The sequence below is a fragment of the Triturus cristatus genome, chromosome 5_2, assembly GCF_964204655.1.
Source record: "Triturus cristatus chromosome 5_2, aTriCri1.1, whole genome shotgun sequence".
NCBI lineage: Eukaryota > Metazoa > Chordata > Amphibia > Caudata > Salamandridae > Triturus > Triturus cristatus.
This window is the reverse complement of record NC_140588.1, coordinates 1,121,910,785-1,121,924,123: the sequence shown is the minus strand read 5'-3', so window position 1 is coordinate 1,121,924,123 and position 13,339 is coordinate 1,121,910,785. Positions and strand designations below refer to the sequence as shown.

At 52.5% G+C, this 13,339-nt stretch overlaps 1 protein-coding gene across 1 annotated transcript in view; it reads left to right on the top strand.

The window, feature by feature from the left end:
• The window catches only part of LOC146829869 (uncharacterized), a 344,867-nt gene extending 331,849 nt beyond the window's left edge, over window positions 1–13,018 (top strand). Inside the window, exon 7 of the mRNA XM_085608536.1 lies at window positions 8,540–13,018. Coding sequence (XP_085464662.1) covers window positions 8,540–8,637 — 98 coding nt within the window. The 3' untranslated portion in view covers window positions 8,638–13,018. The remainder of the gene's footprint in view (window positions 1–8,539) is intronic.
• The last annotated feature ends 321 nt before the right edge of the window (window positions 13,019–13,339 follow it).

Genomic DNA, 13,339 nt, shown 5'->3' with positions numbered 1-13,339 from the left:
GGTGGGGTGGGTTAGACAGTTTAGGGAGACAGAATGTAATGTAATGTAAAGGTGAATTTATACCGCGCGGCTACCACTCCAAGGAGTATCTTGGCGCTAGTCCAGGGTTACTCTAGGGGTGGGGTCGGTTAGACAGGTTAGGGAGACAGTGCAGTCCTGGGTTAATCCAGGGGTTGGGGTGGGTTAGACAGGTAAGGGAGAAATAGCAGTCCAGAGTTACTCCAGGGGTTGGAGTGGGTTAGACAAGTTAAGGAGAATGAGTTCCAGGGTTACTCCAGGGGGTGGGGTGGGTTAGACAGGTTAGGGAGACAGCGCAGTCCAGGGTTACTCCAGGGGGTGGGGTGGGTTAGACAGGTAAGGGAGACCGAGACGTCCAGGGTTACTCCAGGGGGTGGGGTGGGTTAGACAGGTAAGGGAGACAGAGTGGTCCAGGGTTACTCCAGGGGTTAGAGTGGGTTAGACAGGTTAGGGAGAATGAGCGTTCCAGGGTTAATCCAGGGGGTGGGGTGGGTTAGACAGGTTAGGGAGACAGCACAGTCCAGTGTTACTCCAGGGGGTGGGGTGGGTTAGACAGGTAAGGGAGACAGAGAGGTCCAGGGTTACTCCAGGGGGTGGGCTGGGTTAGACAGGTAAGGGAGACAGAGCGGTCGAGGGTTACTAAGGAGATGGGGTGGTTAGACAGGTTAGGGAGACAGAGCGGTCCAGGGTTACTCCAGGGGTTGGGGTGGGTTAGACAGGTTAGGGCAACAGAGCGGTCCAGGGTTACTCCAGGGGGTTGTGGTGGGTTAGACAGGTTTGGGAGACAGAGCGGTCAAGGGTAACTCCAGGGGGGTGGGTTAGACAGGTTAGGGAGACTGTGCAGTCCAGGGTTACTGCAGGGGGTGGGCTGGGTTAGACAGGTTTGGGAGACAGAGCGGTCCAGGGTTACTTCAGGGGGTGGGCTGGGTTAGACAGGTTAGGGAGACAGCGCAGTCCAGGGTTACTCCAGGGGTTGGGGTGGGTTAGACAGGTTAGGGAGACAGAGAGGTCCAGGATTACTCCAGGGGTTGGGGTGTGTTAAACAGGTTAGGGAGACAGGGCAGCCCAGGGTTACTCCAGCGGTTGGGGTGGGTTAGACAGGTTAGGGATAAAGAGCGTTTCAGGGTTACTCCAGGGGTTGGGGTGGGATTGACAGGTTAGGGAGAGAGCGCTGTCCAGGGTTACTCCAGGGGGTGGGGTGGGTTAGTCAGGTAAGGGAGACAGAGCAGTCCAGGGTTACTCCAGGTGGGGGGTGGGTAAGCCCAGTTAGGGAGACAGTGAGGTCCAGGGTTACTCGAGGGGGTGGGGTGGGTTAGACAGGTTAGGGAGACAGAGCGGTCCAGTGTTACTAAAGGGGTTGGGGTGGGTTAGACAGGTTAGGGAGACAGAGAAGTCTAGGGTTACTCCAGGGGTTGGGGTGGGTTAGACAGGTTAGGGAGACAGCGCAGTCCAGGGTTACACCAGGGGGTGGGGTGGGTTAGACAGGTAAGGGAGACAGAGCGGTCCAGGGTTACTCCAGGGGGTGGGGTGGGTTAGACCGGCAAGTGAGACATTGCGGTCCAGGGTTACTCTGGAGGGGGGTTAGACAGATAAGGAAGACAGAGCGGTCCAGGGTTACTCCAGGGGGTGGGGTGGGTTAGACAGGTAAGGGAGACAGAGAGGTCCAGGGTTACTCCAGGGGGTGGGCTGGGTTAGACAGGTAAGGGAGACAGAGTGGTCGAGGGTTACTAAGGAGATGGGGTGGTTAGACAGGTTAGGGAGACAGAGCGGTCCAGGGTTACTCCAGGGGTTGGGGTGGGTTAGACAGGTTAGGGCGACAGAGCGGTCCAGGGTTACTCCAGGGGGTTGTGGTGGGTTAGACAGGATTGGGAGACAGAGCGGTCAAGGGTAACTCCAGGGGGGTGGGTTAGACAGGTTAGGGAGACTGTGCAGTCCAGGGTTACTGCAGGGGGTGGGGTGGGGTGGGTTAGACAGGTTTGGGAGACAGAGTGGTCCAGGGTTACTTCAGGGGGTGGGCTGGGTTAGACAGGTTAGGGAGACAGCGCAGTCCAGGGTTACTCCAGGGGTTGGGGTGGGTTAGACAGGTTAGGGAGACAGCGCAGTCCAGGGTTACTCCAGGGGGTGGGGTGGGTTAGACAGGTAAGGGAGACCGGGACGTCCAGGGTTACTCCAGGGGGTGGGGTGGGTTAGACAGGTAAGGGAGACAGAGTGGTCCAGGGTTACTCCAGGGGTTAGAGTGGGTTAGACAGGTTAGGGAGAATGAGCGTTCCAGGGTTAATCCAGGGGGTGGGGTGGGTTAGACAGGTTAGGGAGACAGCACAGTCCAGTGTTACTCCAGGGGGTGGGGTGGGTTAGACAGGTAAGGGAGACAGAGAGGTCCAGGGTTACTCCAGGGGGTGGGCTGGGTTAGACAGGTAAGGGAGACAGAGCGGTCGAGGGTTACTAAGGAGATGGGGTGGTTAGACAGGTTAGGGAGACAGAGCGGTCCAGGGTTACTCCAGGGGTTGGGGTGGGTTAGACAGGTTAGGGCGACAGACCGGTCCAGGGTTACTCCAGGGGGTTGTGGTGGGTTAGACAGGTTTGGGAGACAGAGCGGTCAAGGGTAACTCCAGGGGGGTGGGTTAGACAGGTTAGGGAGACTGTGCAGTCCAGGGTTACTGCAGGGGGTGGGGTGGGTTAGACAGGTTTGGGAGACAGAGCGGTCCAGGGTTACTTCAGGGGGTGGGCTGGGTTAGACAGGTTAGGGAGACAGCGCAGTCCAGGGTTACTCCAGGGGTTGGAGTGGGTTAGACAGGTTAGGGAGACAGAGAGGTCCAGGATTACTCCAGGGGTTGGGGTGTGTTAAACAGGTTAGGGAGACAGGGCAGCCCAGGGTTACTCCAGCGGTTGGGGTGGGTTAGACAGGTTAGGGATAAAGAGCGTTTCAGGGTTACTCCAGGGGTTGGGGTGGGATTGACAGGTTAGGGAGAGAGCGCTGTCCAGGGTTACTCCAGGGGGTGGGGTGGGTTAGTCAGGTAAGGGAGACAGAGCAGTCCAGGGTTACTCCAGTGGGGGGGTGGGTAAGCCCGGTTAGGGAGACAGTGAGGTCCAGGGTTACTCGAGGGGGTGGGGTGGGTTAGACAGGTTAGGGAGACAGAGCGGTCCAGTGTTACTAAAGGGGTTGGGGTGGGTTAGACAGGTTAGGGAGACAGAGAAGTCTAGGGTTACTCCAGGGGTTGGGGTGGGTTAGACAGGTTAGGGAGACAGCGCAGTCCAGGGTTACACCGGGGGGTGGGGTGGGTTAGACAGGTAAGGGAGACAGAGCGGTCCAGGGTTACTCCAGGGGGTGGGGTGGGTTAGACCGGCAAGTGAGACATTGCGGTCCAGGGTTACTCTGGAGGGGGGTTAGACAGATAAGGAAGACAGAGCGGTCCAGGGTTACTCCAGGGGGTGGGGTGGGTTAGACAGGTAAGGGAGACAGAGAGGTCCAGGGTTACTCCAGGGGGTGGGCTGGGTTAGACAGGTAAGGGAGACAGAGCGGTCGAGGGTTACTAAGGAGATGGGGTGGTTAGACAGGTTAGGGAGACAGAGCGGTCCAGGGTTACTCCAGGGGTTGGGGTGGGTTAGACAGGTTAGGGCGACAGAGCGGTCCAGGGTTACTCCAGGGGGTTGTGGTGGGTTAGACAGGATTGGGAGACAGAGCGGTCAAGGGTAACTCCAGGGGGGTGGGTTAGACAGGTTAGGGAGACTGTGCAGTCCAGGGTTACTGCAGGGGGTGGGGTGGGGTGGGTTAGACAGGTTTGGGAGACAGAGTGGTCCAGGGTTACTTCAGGGGGTGGGCTGGGTTAGACAGGTTAGGGAGACAGCGCAGTCCAGGGTTACTCCAGGGGTTGGGGTGGGTTAGACAGGTTAGGGAGACAGAGAGGTCCAGGATTACTCCAGGGGTTGGGGTGTGTTAAACAGCTTAGGGAGACTGTGCAGCCCAGGGTTACTCCAGCGGTTGGGGTGGGTTAGACAGGTTAGGGATAAAGAGCGTTTCAGGGTTACTCCAGGGGTTGGGGTGGGATTGACAGGTTAGGGAGAGAGCGCTGTCCAGGGTTACTCCAGGGGGTGGGGTGGGTTAGTCAGGTAAGGGAGACAGAGCAGTCCAGGGATACTCCAGGTGGGGGGGTGGGTAAGCCCGGTTAGGGAGACAGTGAGGTCCAGGGTTACTCCAGGGGGTGGAGTGGGTTAGACAGGTTAGGGAGACAGAGCGGTCCAGTGTTACTAAAGGGGTTGGGGTGGGTTAGACAGGTTAGGGAGACAGAGAAGTCTAGGGTTACTCCAGGGGTTGGGGTGGGTTAGACAGGTTAGGGAGACAGCACAGTCCAGGGTTACACCAGGTGGTGGGGTGGGTTAGACAGGTAAGGGAGACAGAGCGGTCCAGGGTTACTCCAGGGGGTGGGGTGGGTTAGACCGGCAAGTGAGACATTGCGGTCCAGGGTTACTCTGGAGGGGGGAGGGGGGTTAGACAGATAAGGGAGACAGAGCGGTCCAGGGTTACTCCAGGGGGTGGGGTGGGCTAGACAGGTTAGGGAGACAGAGCGTTCCAGGGTTACTCCAGGGTGTGGGGTGGGTTAGACAGGTTAGGGAGACAAAGCAGTCCAGGGTTACTCCAGGGGGTGGGGTGGGTTAGACAGGTAAGTGAGACAGAGAGGTCCAGGGTTACTCCAGCGGGTGGGGTGGGTTTGACAGGTAAGGGAGTCAGAGCGGTCCAGGGTTACTTCAGTGGGTGGGGTGGGTTAGACTGGTAAGGGAGACAGAGCAGTCCAGGGTTACTCCAGGGGGTGGGCTGGGTTAGACTGGTAAGGGAGACAGAGCAGTCCAGGGTTACTCCAGGTGGTGGGGCGGGTAAGCCCGGTTAGGGAGACAGTGAGGTCCAGGGTTACTCCAGGGGGCGGGGTGGGTTAGACAGGTTAGGGAGACAAAGAGGTCCAGGGTTACTCCTGGGGTGGGGTTTCTTAGACAGGTAAGTGAGACAGAGCTGTCCAGGGTTACTCCAGGGGGTGGGGTGGGTTAGACTGGTAAGGGAGACAGAGCGGTCCAGGGTTACTCCAGGGGGTTGGGGTGGGTTAGACATGTTAGGGAGACAGAGCGGTCCAGGGTTACTCCAGGGGGTGGTGTGGGTTAGACAGGTTAGGGAGACAGAGAGGTCCAGGGTTACTCCTGGGGGTGAGGTTTCTTAGACAGGTAAGTGAGACAGAGCTGCCCAGGGTTATTCCAGGGTGTGGGGTGGGTTAGACAGGTTAAGGAAACAGAGCTTTCCAGGGTTACCCCAGGGGGTGGGGTGGGTTAGACAGGTAAGGGAGACGGAGCGGTCCAGGGATACTCCAGGGGGTGGGACGGGTTAGACAGGTAAGGGAGACAGAGCATGTAGGAGAGTAGTATCTGCTTCTTATGGTTATCCCCACTTTTTGCTGATGTTTCACTGTTTATCGACTTTAGTCTGGCTGTGGCCCTGCTACTCAAGACCCCAGCCTAGCTGCTTCCTCTCTAAATTGATTCCATGTACCTTAGGTACACCACAGATTGGATTCTGGGGTGCCCTTATAAGTCCCTAGAATATGGTACACTATGTACCCAGGGCATAGGTACCCCAGAGGCCTACCAGGGGCTGCAGCATTTATTATGCCACCCCTGGGAAGCCCTCCAAAATGACACCATAGGTCTGCTACTGCAGCCTGGGTAAGGAGGTGCGTGCACCCCTTACTGAGATATAGGTTCACTATATCTCACCCTATCACTGCACATATAAACCACTATGTCAGGCCTTATCAATTCTGAAGGCAAGTTGCTTGGTTTTGTGTGAGAGTGTGCCCATGCATGAGCAGAGCCCCTCTGCAGCCTTTGGAATCTCTTCTCCGGGGTTGTCTGTGATGCAGCCTGACCATATACTCTTAAATGCATTATAAACAAACAGTAAATGCTAACTTTGGACTGGCTGCACGGAAACATGTCGTGTTTGGTGTCAAACACCTTGGAATCATACCCCCACACCAGTAACTGGTGTTGGAGTATGATCTCACCGTTCTAGAGGGAGAGACATGACAGCACCGGTATACCCGGTACCAGCTAACAGAGCCCTGGCATCACAAAATGGATGCTGCCAGTCACAGACACGGGTTTGGCCTCCTGCTGCCTACCGAAACTCCAGCAGGGGAGGCCTGGACAATAGGTTTCCTGTCACAGGGAGATGTTACCACCTCCCAGACAGGCCTTAGTGGATTAGGGCTGGATGGGAGCACTCCAGGAGTGCTTTGAAGTCTGCACTGTGGGCACATTTGGTGTCCCTGTGCATAGTCCAGCTCAAACCGGTTGCAGGGGCTACCACCCCCTGCTCTGGCACAAAACTGGACAAAGGAAATTGGTGTAGCCACCCCTCTTTCCAAACCCTCCCATAGGTGGGTCCCCAGAGTAAGTCCTACCCCTTCCTTGGGTATAAAGAAGGAACCCCTGACTACAGGACTTTAGATATCCCTGGACGAAACTCTGAAACTGAATCCTGGAATTTTGACAATCCGCACGATGCCAGATGACTGAAGAATCTCCCTTGGAGTAAAGGAGTTACTCCCCTGCTTGGCTGGCACCAACGAAGCATCTGACCGGTGTGCATCTCCGAAACTCCCGCCGGACTCCGAAGTATTTGCAATACAAGAGGTGGATTTCCAGACTTCACCGAGGCCGACCCGAATGCCCAGCAAAGCTGAGACCCGTAGCTGTCGTGAGTAACGTGGATCCGGACCTCCTGGTCACCACGCACAATTGCAAGTGCATCACCTTCTTGACGTCTTTTGAGGCTGTGCATTGGGTTACTTATAGCCCAGACCCCGAGCACCTTTTCTACCGAAGATTGCTGGCCTACACTCCACTAGTGTTCTGTGAGCCCGCCCTTTGTGTGTTCATTCGAGGCTCCTTCGCGATCCCTGGTCCGTCGACTGGTGGGTCCCTGTGAAGACAACTCTTACATTAATTGGGCTTCCATAGTTGCTCCAGACGTGCCATGACTCTCCATCACTTGGGGAGTCCCCAGGGCCTTGCTGGTGTGCACCGAAGTATTTCTTCTCTTCCAACGTGAGTTGCTGTTGCCAAGGCTTGTTGTGTCCAATCTGGGCATCGATGCTGCAGCACTCGACATCCTTTGTGGGACAGCTCAATGCCAGCTCCTGGTTTTCCTCGACGCCTCCTGGTCCTCGTGGCTGAAGAGTCAAGCTTCCCCCCTTCGCACCTGAAGCACCCGACATCGGTGGGCATTTGTCTATCGTGCTCCTGGTCACTGGCAAGTGACCCAGACTCTGTCCCCTCTGCTTTCAGGTTCTTCACATCTTCGATCCAGGCTTGGATCGCTCCGGACACTTCTCTTCACGGCATCAGCACTTTTCTGCAAGCTGCCATTGAAAATGACGACCCAACCGACACCATTTGACACCTATGCACCCAGCTTCCCTGGGTGAGGTAACACGAGTACTTCAGTGCTCCAGTGGGTGATGGCCCTAGAACCATCTATGTCCAAAAGGGTTTGTTTCTAGTCCACCTCTAAGTTTCCAATAAACTTTAAAATTCTACCACGTGAGGTCGGCCCCAGATCCATTAAGTATTTCAGAAATCCGCAGGATCCTGGGGATGGTCAATTACTGCAGTCACTTCATCAAGTACTTCACCACCCGCACTCAACCACTAAGGGAGCTTACAAAAGCTCCCTTAGTGAGGGCATGGAAATCACCACACACCTCCCAAAGAGACTACAGGCAATACAAACCTCAGCTGCAAGACTCTTCCTCGACCTCCCCAGTCAGACCCACATCCCACCCCACCTCAAAAAGCTACACTGGCGCCTGATCCAGTAGAGATCCCAGTTCAAGATGCTGACCCATGCATGCAAGGCTCTGCACAACGAAGAATCCGTTTATATCCACAAACGAATGACCTTCTACCAACTGACCAAACACCTGCCTCCCTCTTCCTCGCAGACACCCCACAGATCTACTGAGCCAACAGCAAGGATGCTTCTTCTCACACTTGGTGGCCAAAGCTTGGAGCAACCTTCTGATGCATCTCAGGACCGCCTCATCGCTCCGGCAATTCCGAAAAGAACTCAAGACCGGGCTGTTCAAATGGACCAATGACCACCAAGCAGTTCGCAACCTCAGCACCTTGAGACCCGCACGGGTCATTTGCAGTGCTTTGCAATCCTTGATTGGTTGACAGTTCTCAGTTACTCTCTTTCTGGCTTTGCCCTAGATCATTAGCAATCCATACACTGCCTGGTTGTGGGAGGGGCCTGGCAGAGACAGACTGACAGCGTTGGCATCACTGATCGAAACTAACAGAGACTTGATGTGAATTCACTGTCATATCCGGGAACAAGCACCCCCTCTAGCCACATGAGCATGTCTAGAATCATATTCATTCTAATTTTGTGGCAACTTGAATATTGTTCTCTTTTGAGTTGAGTTGTACAGATGTTGGTGGTAATTAGCTAATCTGTTCCTTTCTCTCTCCCCAGACTCTGTACCAGCCGTGCCAGACCCAGGGTCAAAGGTGACCGATGGAGACCCCAAAGAGAAAATTCATAACTCCCCTAAGGGACTAGATCAAGTGTAGCCTGTCCAGCGAAGGGGGCTCCCACTCGGGACTTGTCACTGGGAAGGGATTGTTCTGAGTATTAGTGGAACACGTCTGTTTAGGGGTGCACTGGGGAGTCTAAGAGAAGGGCCTGAGAGGAATGTCGTCCTCACGTGTATAAAGCTTTAATATCAATGATGTGGGTGGGTTTCTTGTTCGGTGGGAAGACTTTAGCATGGAGCAGTCCTCCTGGAAGCTGGGTGCATTTCTAGAACCTGCATACCTTACAACATGGAAAAGGTGGGGCATTTTGTGTGTTCACAGGTGTGTTCACGATAATGTCATACATGTATCTCTATTCGCATGCAACAGAAGTGAGGCTTGAGCAGCAGTGAACTCCAGTACTGGTTCTTTTGAACTCCACCTGTCGCTTCTTTGCCTGTTCCGAGCATCAGTACTGGCTCTTGTGAACTTCATTTGTAGTTTCTTTACCTGTTCTGAGCATCAGTACTGGTTCTTGTGAACTTCACCTGCCATTTCTTTAACTGTTCTGAGCATCAGTACTGGTTCTTGTGAACTTCACCTGTCGTTTCTTTACCTGTTCTGAGCATCAGTACTGGCTCTTGTGACCTTCACCTGTCACTTCTTAATCTGTTCTGAGCATCAGTACTGGCTCCTGTGAACAGCACCTTTTGCTTCTTTCCTGTTCCGAGCTTCAGTACTGGTTCTTGTAACCGTTACCTGTCACTTCTTAAACTGTTCCGAGTATCAGTACTGGTTCTTTTGAACTTCATCTGTAGTTTCTTTACCCGTTCCGAGCATCAGTGCTGCTTTTTGTGCCCTTAACCTGTGTTTATTAACCTGTTCCGAGCATCAGTACTGGTTCTGTGAACTTCACCCGTCGTTTCTTTACCTGTTCCGAGCATCAGTACTGGTTCTGTGAACTTCACCTGTCGATTCTTTACCTGTTCCAAGCATCAGTACTGGTTCTTTGGAACTTCACCAGTCGCTTCCTTACCTGTTCTGAGCATCAGTACTGATTCTGTGAACTTCACCTGTCGTTTCTTTACCTGTTCCAAGCATCAGTACTGGTTCTTGTGACCTTCACCTGTCGCTTCCTTACCTGTTCTGAGCATCAGTACTGGTTCTTGTGAACTTCACCTGTCGCTTCTTTACCTGTTCCAAGCATCAGTACTGGTTCTTGTGAACTTCACCTGTCGCTTTCTTACCTGTTCTGAGCATCAGTACTGGTTCTTGTGAACTTCACCTGTCGCTTCCTTACCTGTTCTGAGCATCAGTACTGGTTCTTGTGAACTTCACCTGTCGCTTCCTTACCTGTTCTGAGCATCAGTACTGGTTCTTGTGAACTTCACCTGTCGCTTTTTTACCTGTTCTGAGCATCAGTACTGGTTCTTGTGAACTTCACCTGTCACTTCTTTACCTGTTCTGAGCATCAGCACTGGTTCTTATGAACTTCACCTGTCGTTTCTTTACCTGTTCTGAGCATCAGTACTGGCTCTTGTGACCTTTACCTGTCACTTCTTTACCTGTTCTGAGCATCAGTACTGGTTCTTGTGAACTTCACCTGTCGCTTCTTTACCTGTTCTGAGCATCAGTACTGGTTCTTGTGAACTTCACCTGTCACTTCTTTACCTGTTCTGAGCATCAGTACTGGTTCTTGTGAACTTCACCTGTCGTTTCTTTACCTGTTCTGAGCATCAGTACTGGTTCTTGTGAACTTCACCTGTCGCTTCTTTACCTGTTCTGAGCATCAGTATTAGTTCTTGTGAACTTCACCTGTCGCTTCCTTACCTGTTCTGAGCATCAGTACTGGTTCTTGTGAACTTCACCCGCCGCTTCTTTACCTGTTCCGAGCATCAGTACTGGTTCTTGTGAACTTCACCTGTTGCTTCTTTACCTGTTCTGAGCATCAGTACTGGTTCTTGTGAACTTCACCTGTCGGTTTAGCTTGGGGTATAAGGCCCAGGTGAGTAGGACCCATCAGTTGTTACCAGTGGAGGCCATGGGTGTGGCTCTGGGGTGAGTAGGAGTGGTGGTGTGGTTGTGGGGTGAGTAGGACACATCGATTGGTACAGGTGTAGAGTTTAGCGAGGACAGAATGTTAGCAGGCAAGTAGGACTCAGGGAAAAGTACTTTGAGAACCTGCAGTCAGCCTGGCTTTTAATGTAACCTCTTGTGAACCAGCCTGATGTATTATTGATGCTTGTGCACATGTATTATCTACAAAGAGAGATGCTCTAATGTGCGTCTACACCTGGGTGTAAACAGTGCAGTCGCTTCCTTACCTGTTCTGAGCATCAGTACTGATTCTGTGAACTTCACCTGTCGTTTCTTTACCTGTTCCAAGCATCAGTACTGGTTCTTGTGACCTTCACCTGTCGCTTCCTTACCTGTTCTGAGCATCAGTACTGGTTCTTGTGAACTTCACCTGTCGCTTCTTTACCTGTTCCAAGCATCAGTACTGGTTCTTGTGAACTTCACCTGTCGCTTTCTTACCTGTTCTGAGCATCAGTACTGGTTCTTGTGAACTTCACCTGTCGCTTCCTTACCTGTTCTGAGCATCAGTACTGGTTCTTGTGAACTTCACCTGTCGCTTCCTTACCTGTTCTGAGCATCAGTACTGGTTCTTGTGAACTTCACCTGTCGCTTCCTTACCTGTTCTGAGCATCAGTACTGGTTCTTGTGAACTTCACCTGTCGCTTCTTTACCTGTTCTGAGCATCAGTACTGGTTCTTGTGAACTTCACCTGTCGCTTCCTTACCTGTTCTGAGCATCAGTACTGGTTCTTGTGAACTTCACCTGTCGCTTCTTTACCTGTTCTGAGCATCAGTACTGGTTCTTGTGAACCTCCCCTGTCGTTTCTTTACCTGTTCTGAGCATCAGTACTGGTTCTTGTGAACCTCACCTGTCGCTTCTTTACCTGTTCTGAGAATCAGTACTGGTTCCTGTGAACTTCACCCGTCGCTTCTTTACCTGTTCTGAGCATCAGTACTGGTTCTTGTGAACCTCACCTGTCGCTTCTTTACCTGTTCTGAGCATCAGTACTGGTTCCTGTGAACTTCACCCGTCGCTTCTTTACCTGTTCCGAGCATCAGTACTGGTTCTTGTGAACTTCACCCGTTGATTCTTTACCTGTTCTGAGCATCAGTACTGGTTCTTGTGAACTTCACCCGTCGCTTCTTTACCTGTTCTGAGCATCAGTACTGGTTCTTGTGAACTTCACCCGTCGCTTCTTTACCTGTTCTGAGCATCAGTACTGGTTCTTGTGAACTTCACCTGTCGCTTTTTTACCTGTTCTGAGCATCAGTACTGGTTCTTGTGAACTTCACCTGTCACTTCTTTACCTGTTCTGAGCATCAGCACTGGTTCTTATGAACTTCACCTGTCGTTTCTTTACCTGTTCTGAGCATCAGTACTGGCTCTTGTGACCTTTACCTGTCACTTCTTTACCTGTTCTGAGCATCAGTACTGGTTCTTGTGAACTTCACCTGTCGCTTCTTTACCTGTTCTGAGCATCAGTACTGGTTCTTGTGAACTTCACCTGTCACTTCTTCACCTGTTCTGAGCATCAGTACTGGTTCTTGTGAACTTCACCTGTCGTTTCTTTACCTGTTCTGAGCATCAGTACTGGTTCTTGTGAACTTCACCTGTCGCTTCTTTACCTGTTCTGAGCATCAGTACTGGTTCTTGTGAACTTCACCTGTCGCTTCCTTACCTGTTCTGAGCATCAGTACTGGTTCTTGTGAACTTCACCCGCCGCTTCTTTACCTGTTCTGAGCATCAGTACTGGTTCTTGTGAACTTCACCTGTCGCTTCTTTACCTGTTCTGAGCATCAGTACTGGTTCTTGTGAACTTCACCTGTCGGTTTAGCTTGGGGTATAAGGCCCAGGTGAGTAGGACCCATCAGTTGTTACCAGTGGAGGCCATGGGTGTGGCTCTGGGGTGAGTAGGAGTGGTGGTGTGGTTGTGGGGTGAGTAGGACACATCGATTGGTACAGGTGTAGAGTTTAGCGAGGACAGAATGTTAGCAGGCAAGTAGGACTCAGGGAAAAGTACTTTGAGAACCTGCAGTCAGCCTGGCTTTTAATGTAACCTCTTGTGAACCAGCCTGATGTATTATTGATGCTTGTGCACATGTATTATCTACAAAGAGAGATGCTCTAATGTGCGTCTACACCTGGGTGTAAACAGTGCATGCGTAGGTCTGCTTCACTAATACTACTTTTGTGCATCTTGTTCACAAGCATTGTGTAGTAGGCTGTCTCTGAGGGTAGGTATTGTAGGCTAATGCGAGACAGGTGGTCAGCATTTACATAGCGCTTTCTACCCTTACCATGGCATGTAGCGTCGAACATACATTCTATCAAATAAATGGTGTCAATGCACGAGATATTGAAATTACTCTCAGTAATGTGAGAGCGCCTCACAGTGGCTTCTGAATGTTTGTGGTGAATGTGAACCCTGAGGGTGTAAAGCTCCCTGAAGCCGAGCGCTCGTGACTAGCGCCACCACTGCCCCGTGAGGCGGTGACTCGGACCCGGGCATGGGCATCGGCAGAAATTTTTCCAGGGTGGGCAAAATGTTAACGTCATCTCCATCCTCCGACATGATGTGTGCCAGGTGGGGCATAAGAAACACTGGGGCGCAGGAGGAGCCATGGGGGGCAGGAAGCAGGCCGCATATGATCTCATATACCATAGTGTTGTTGTGCCACAGCCA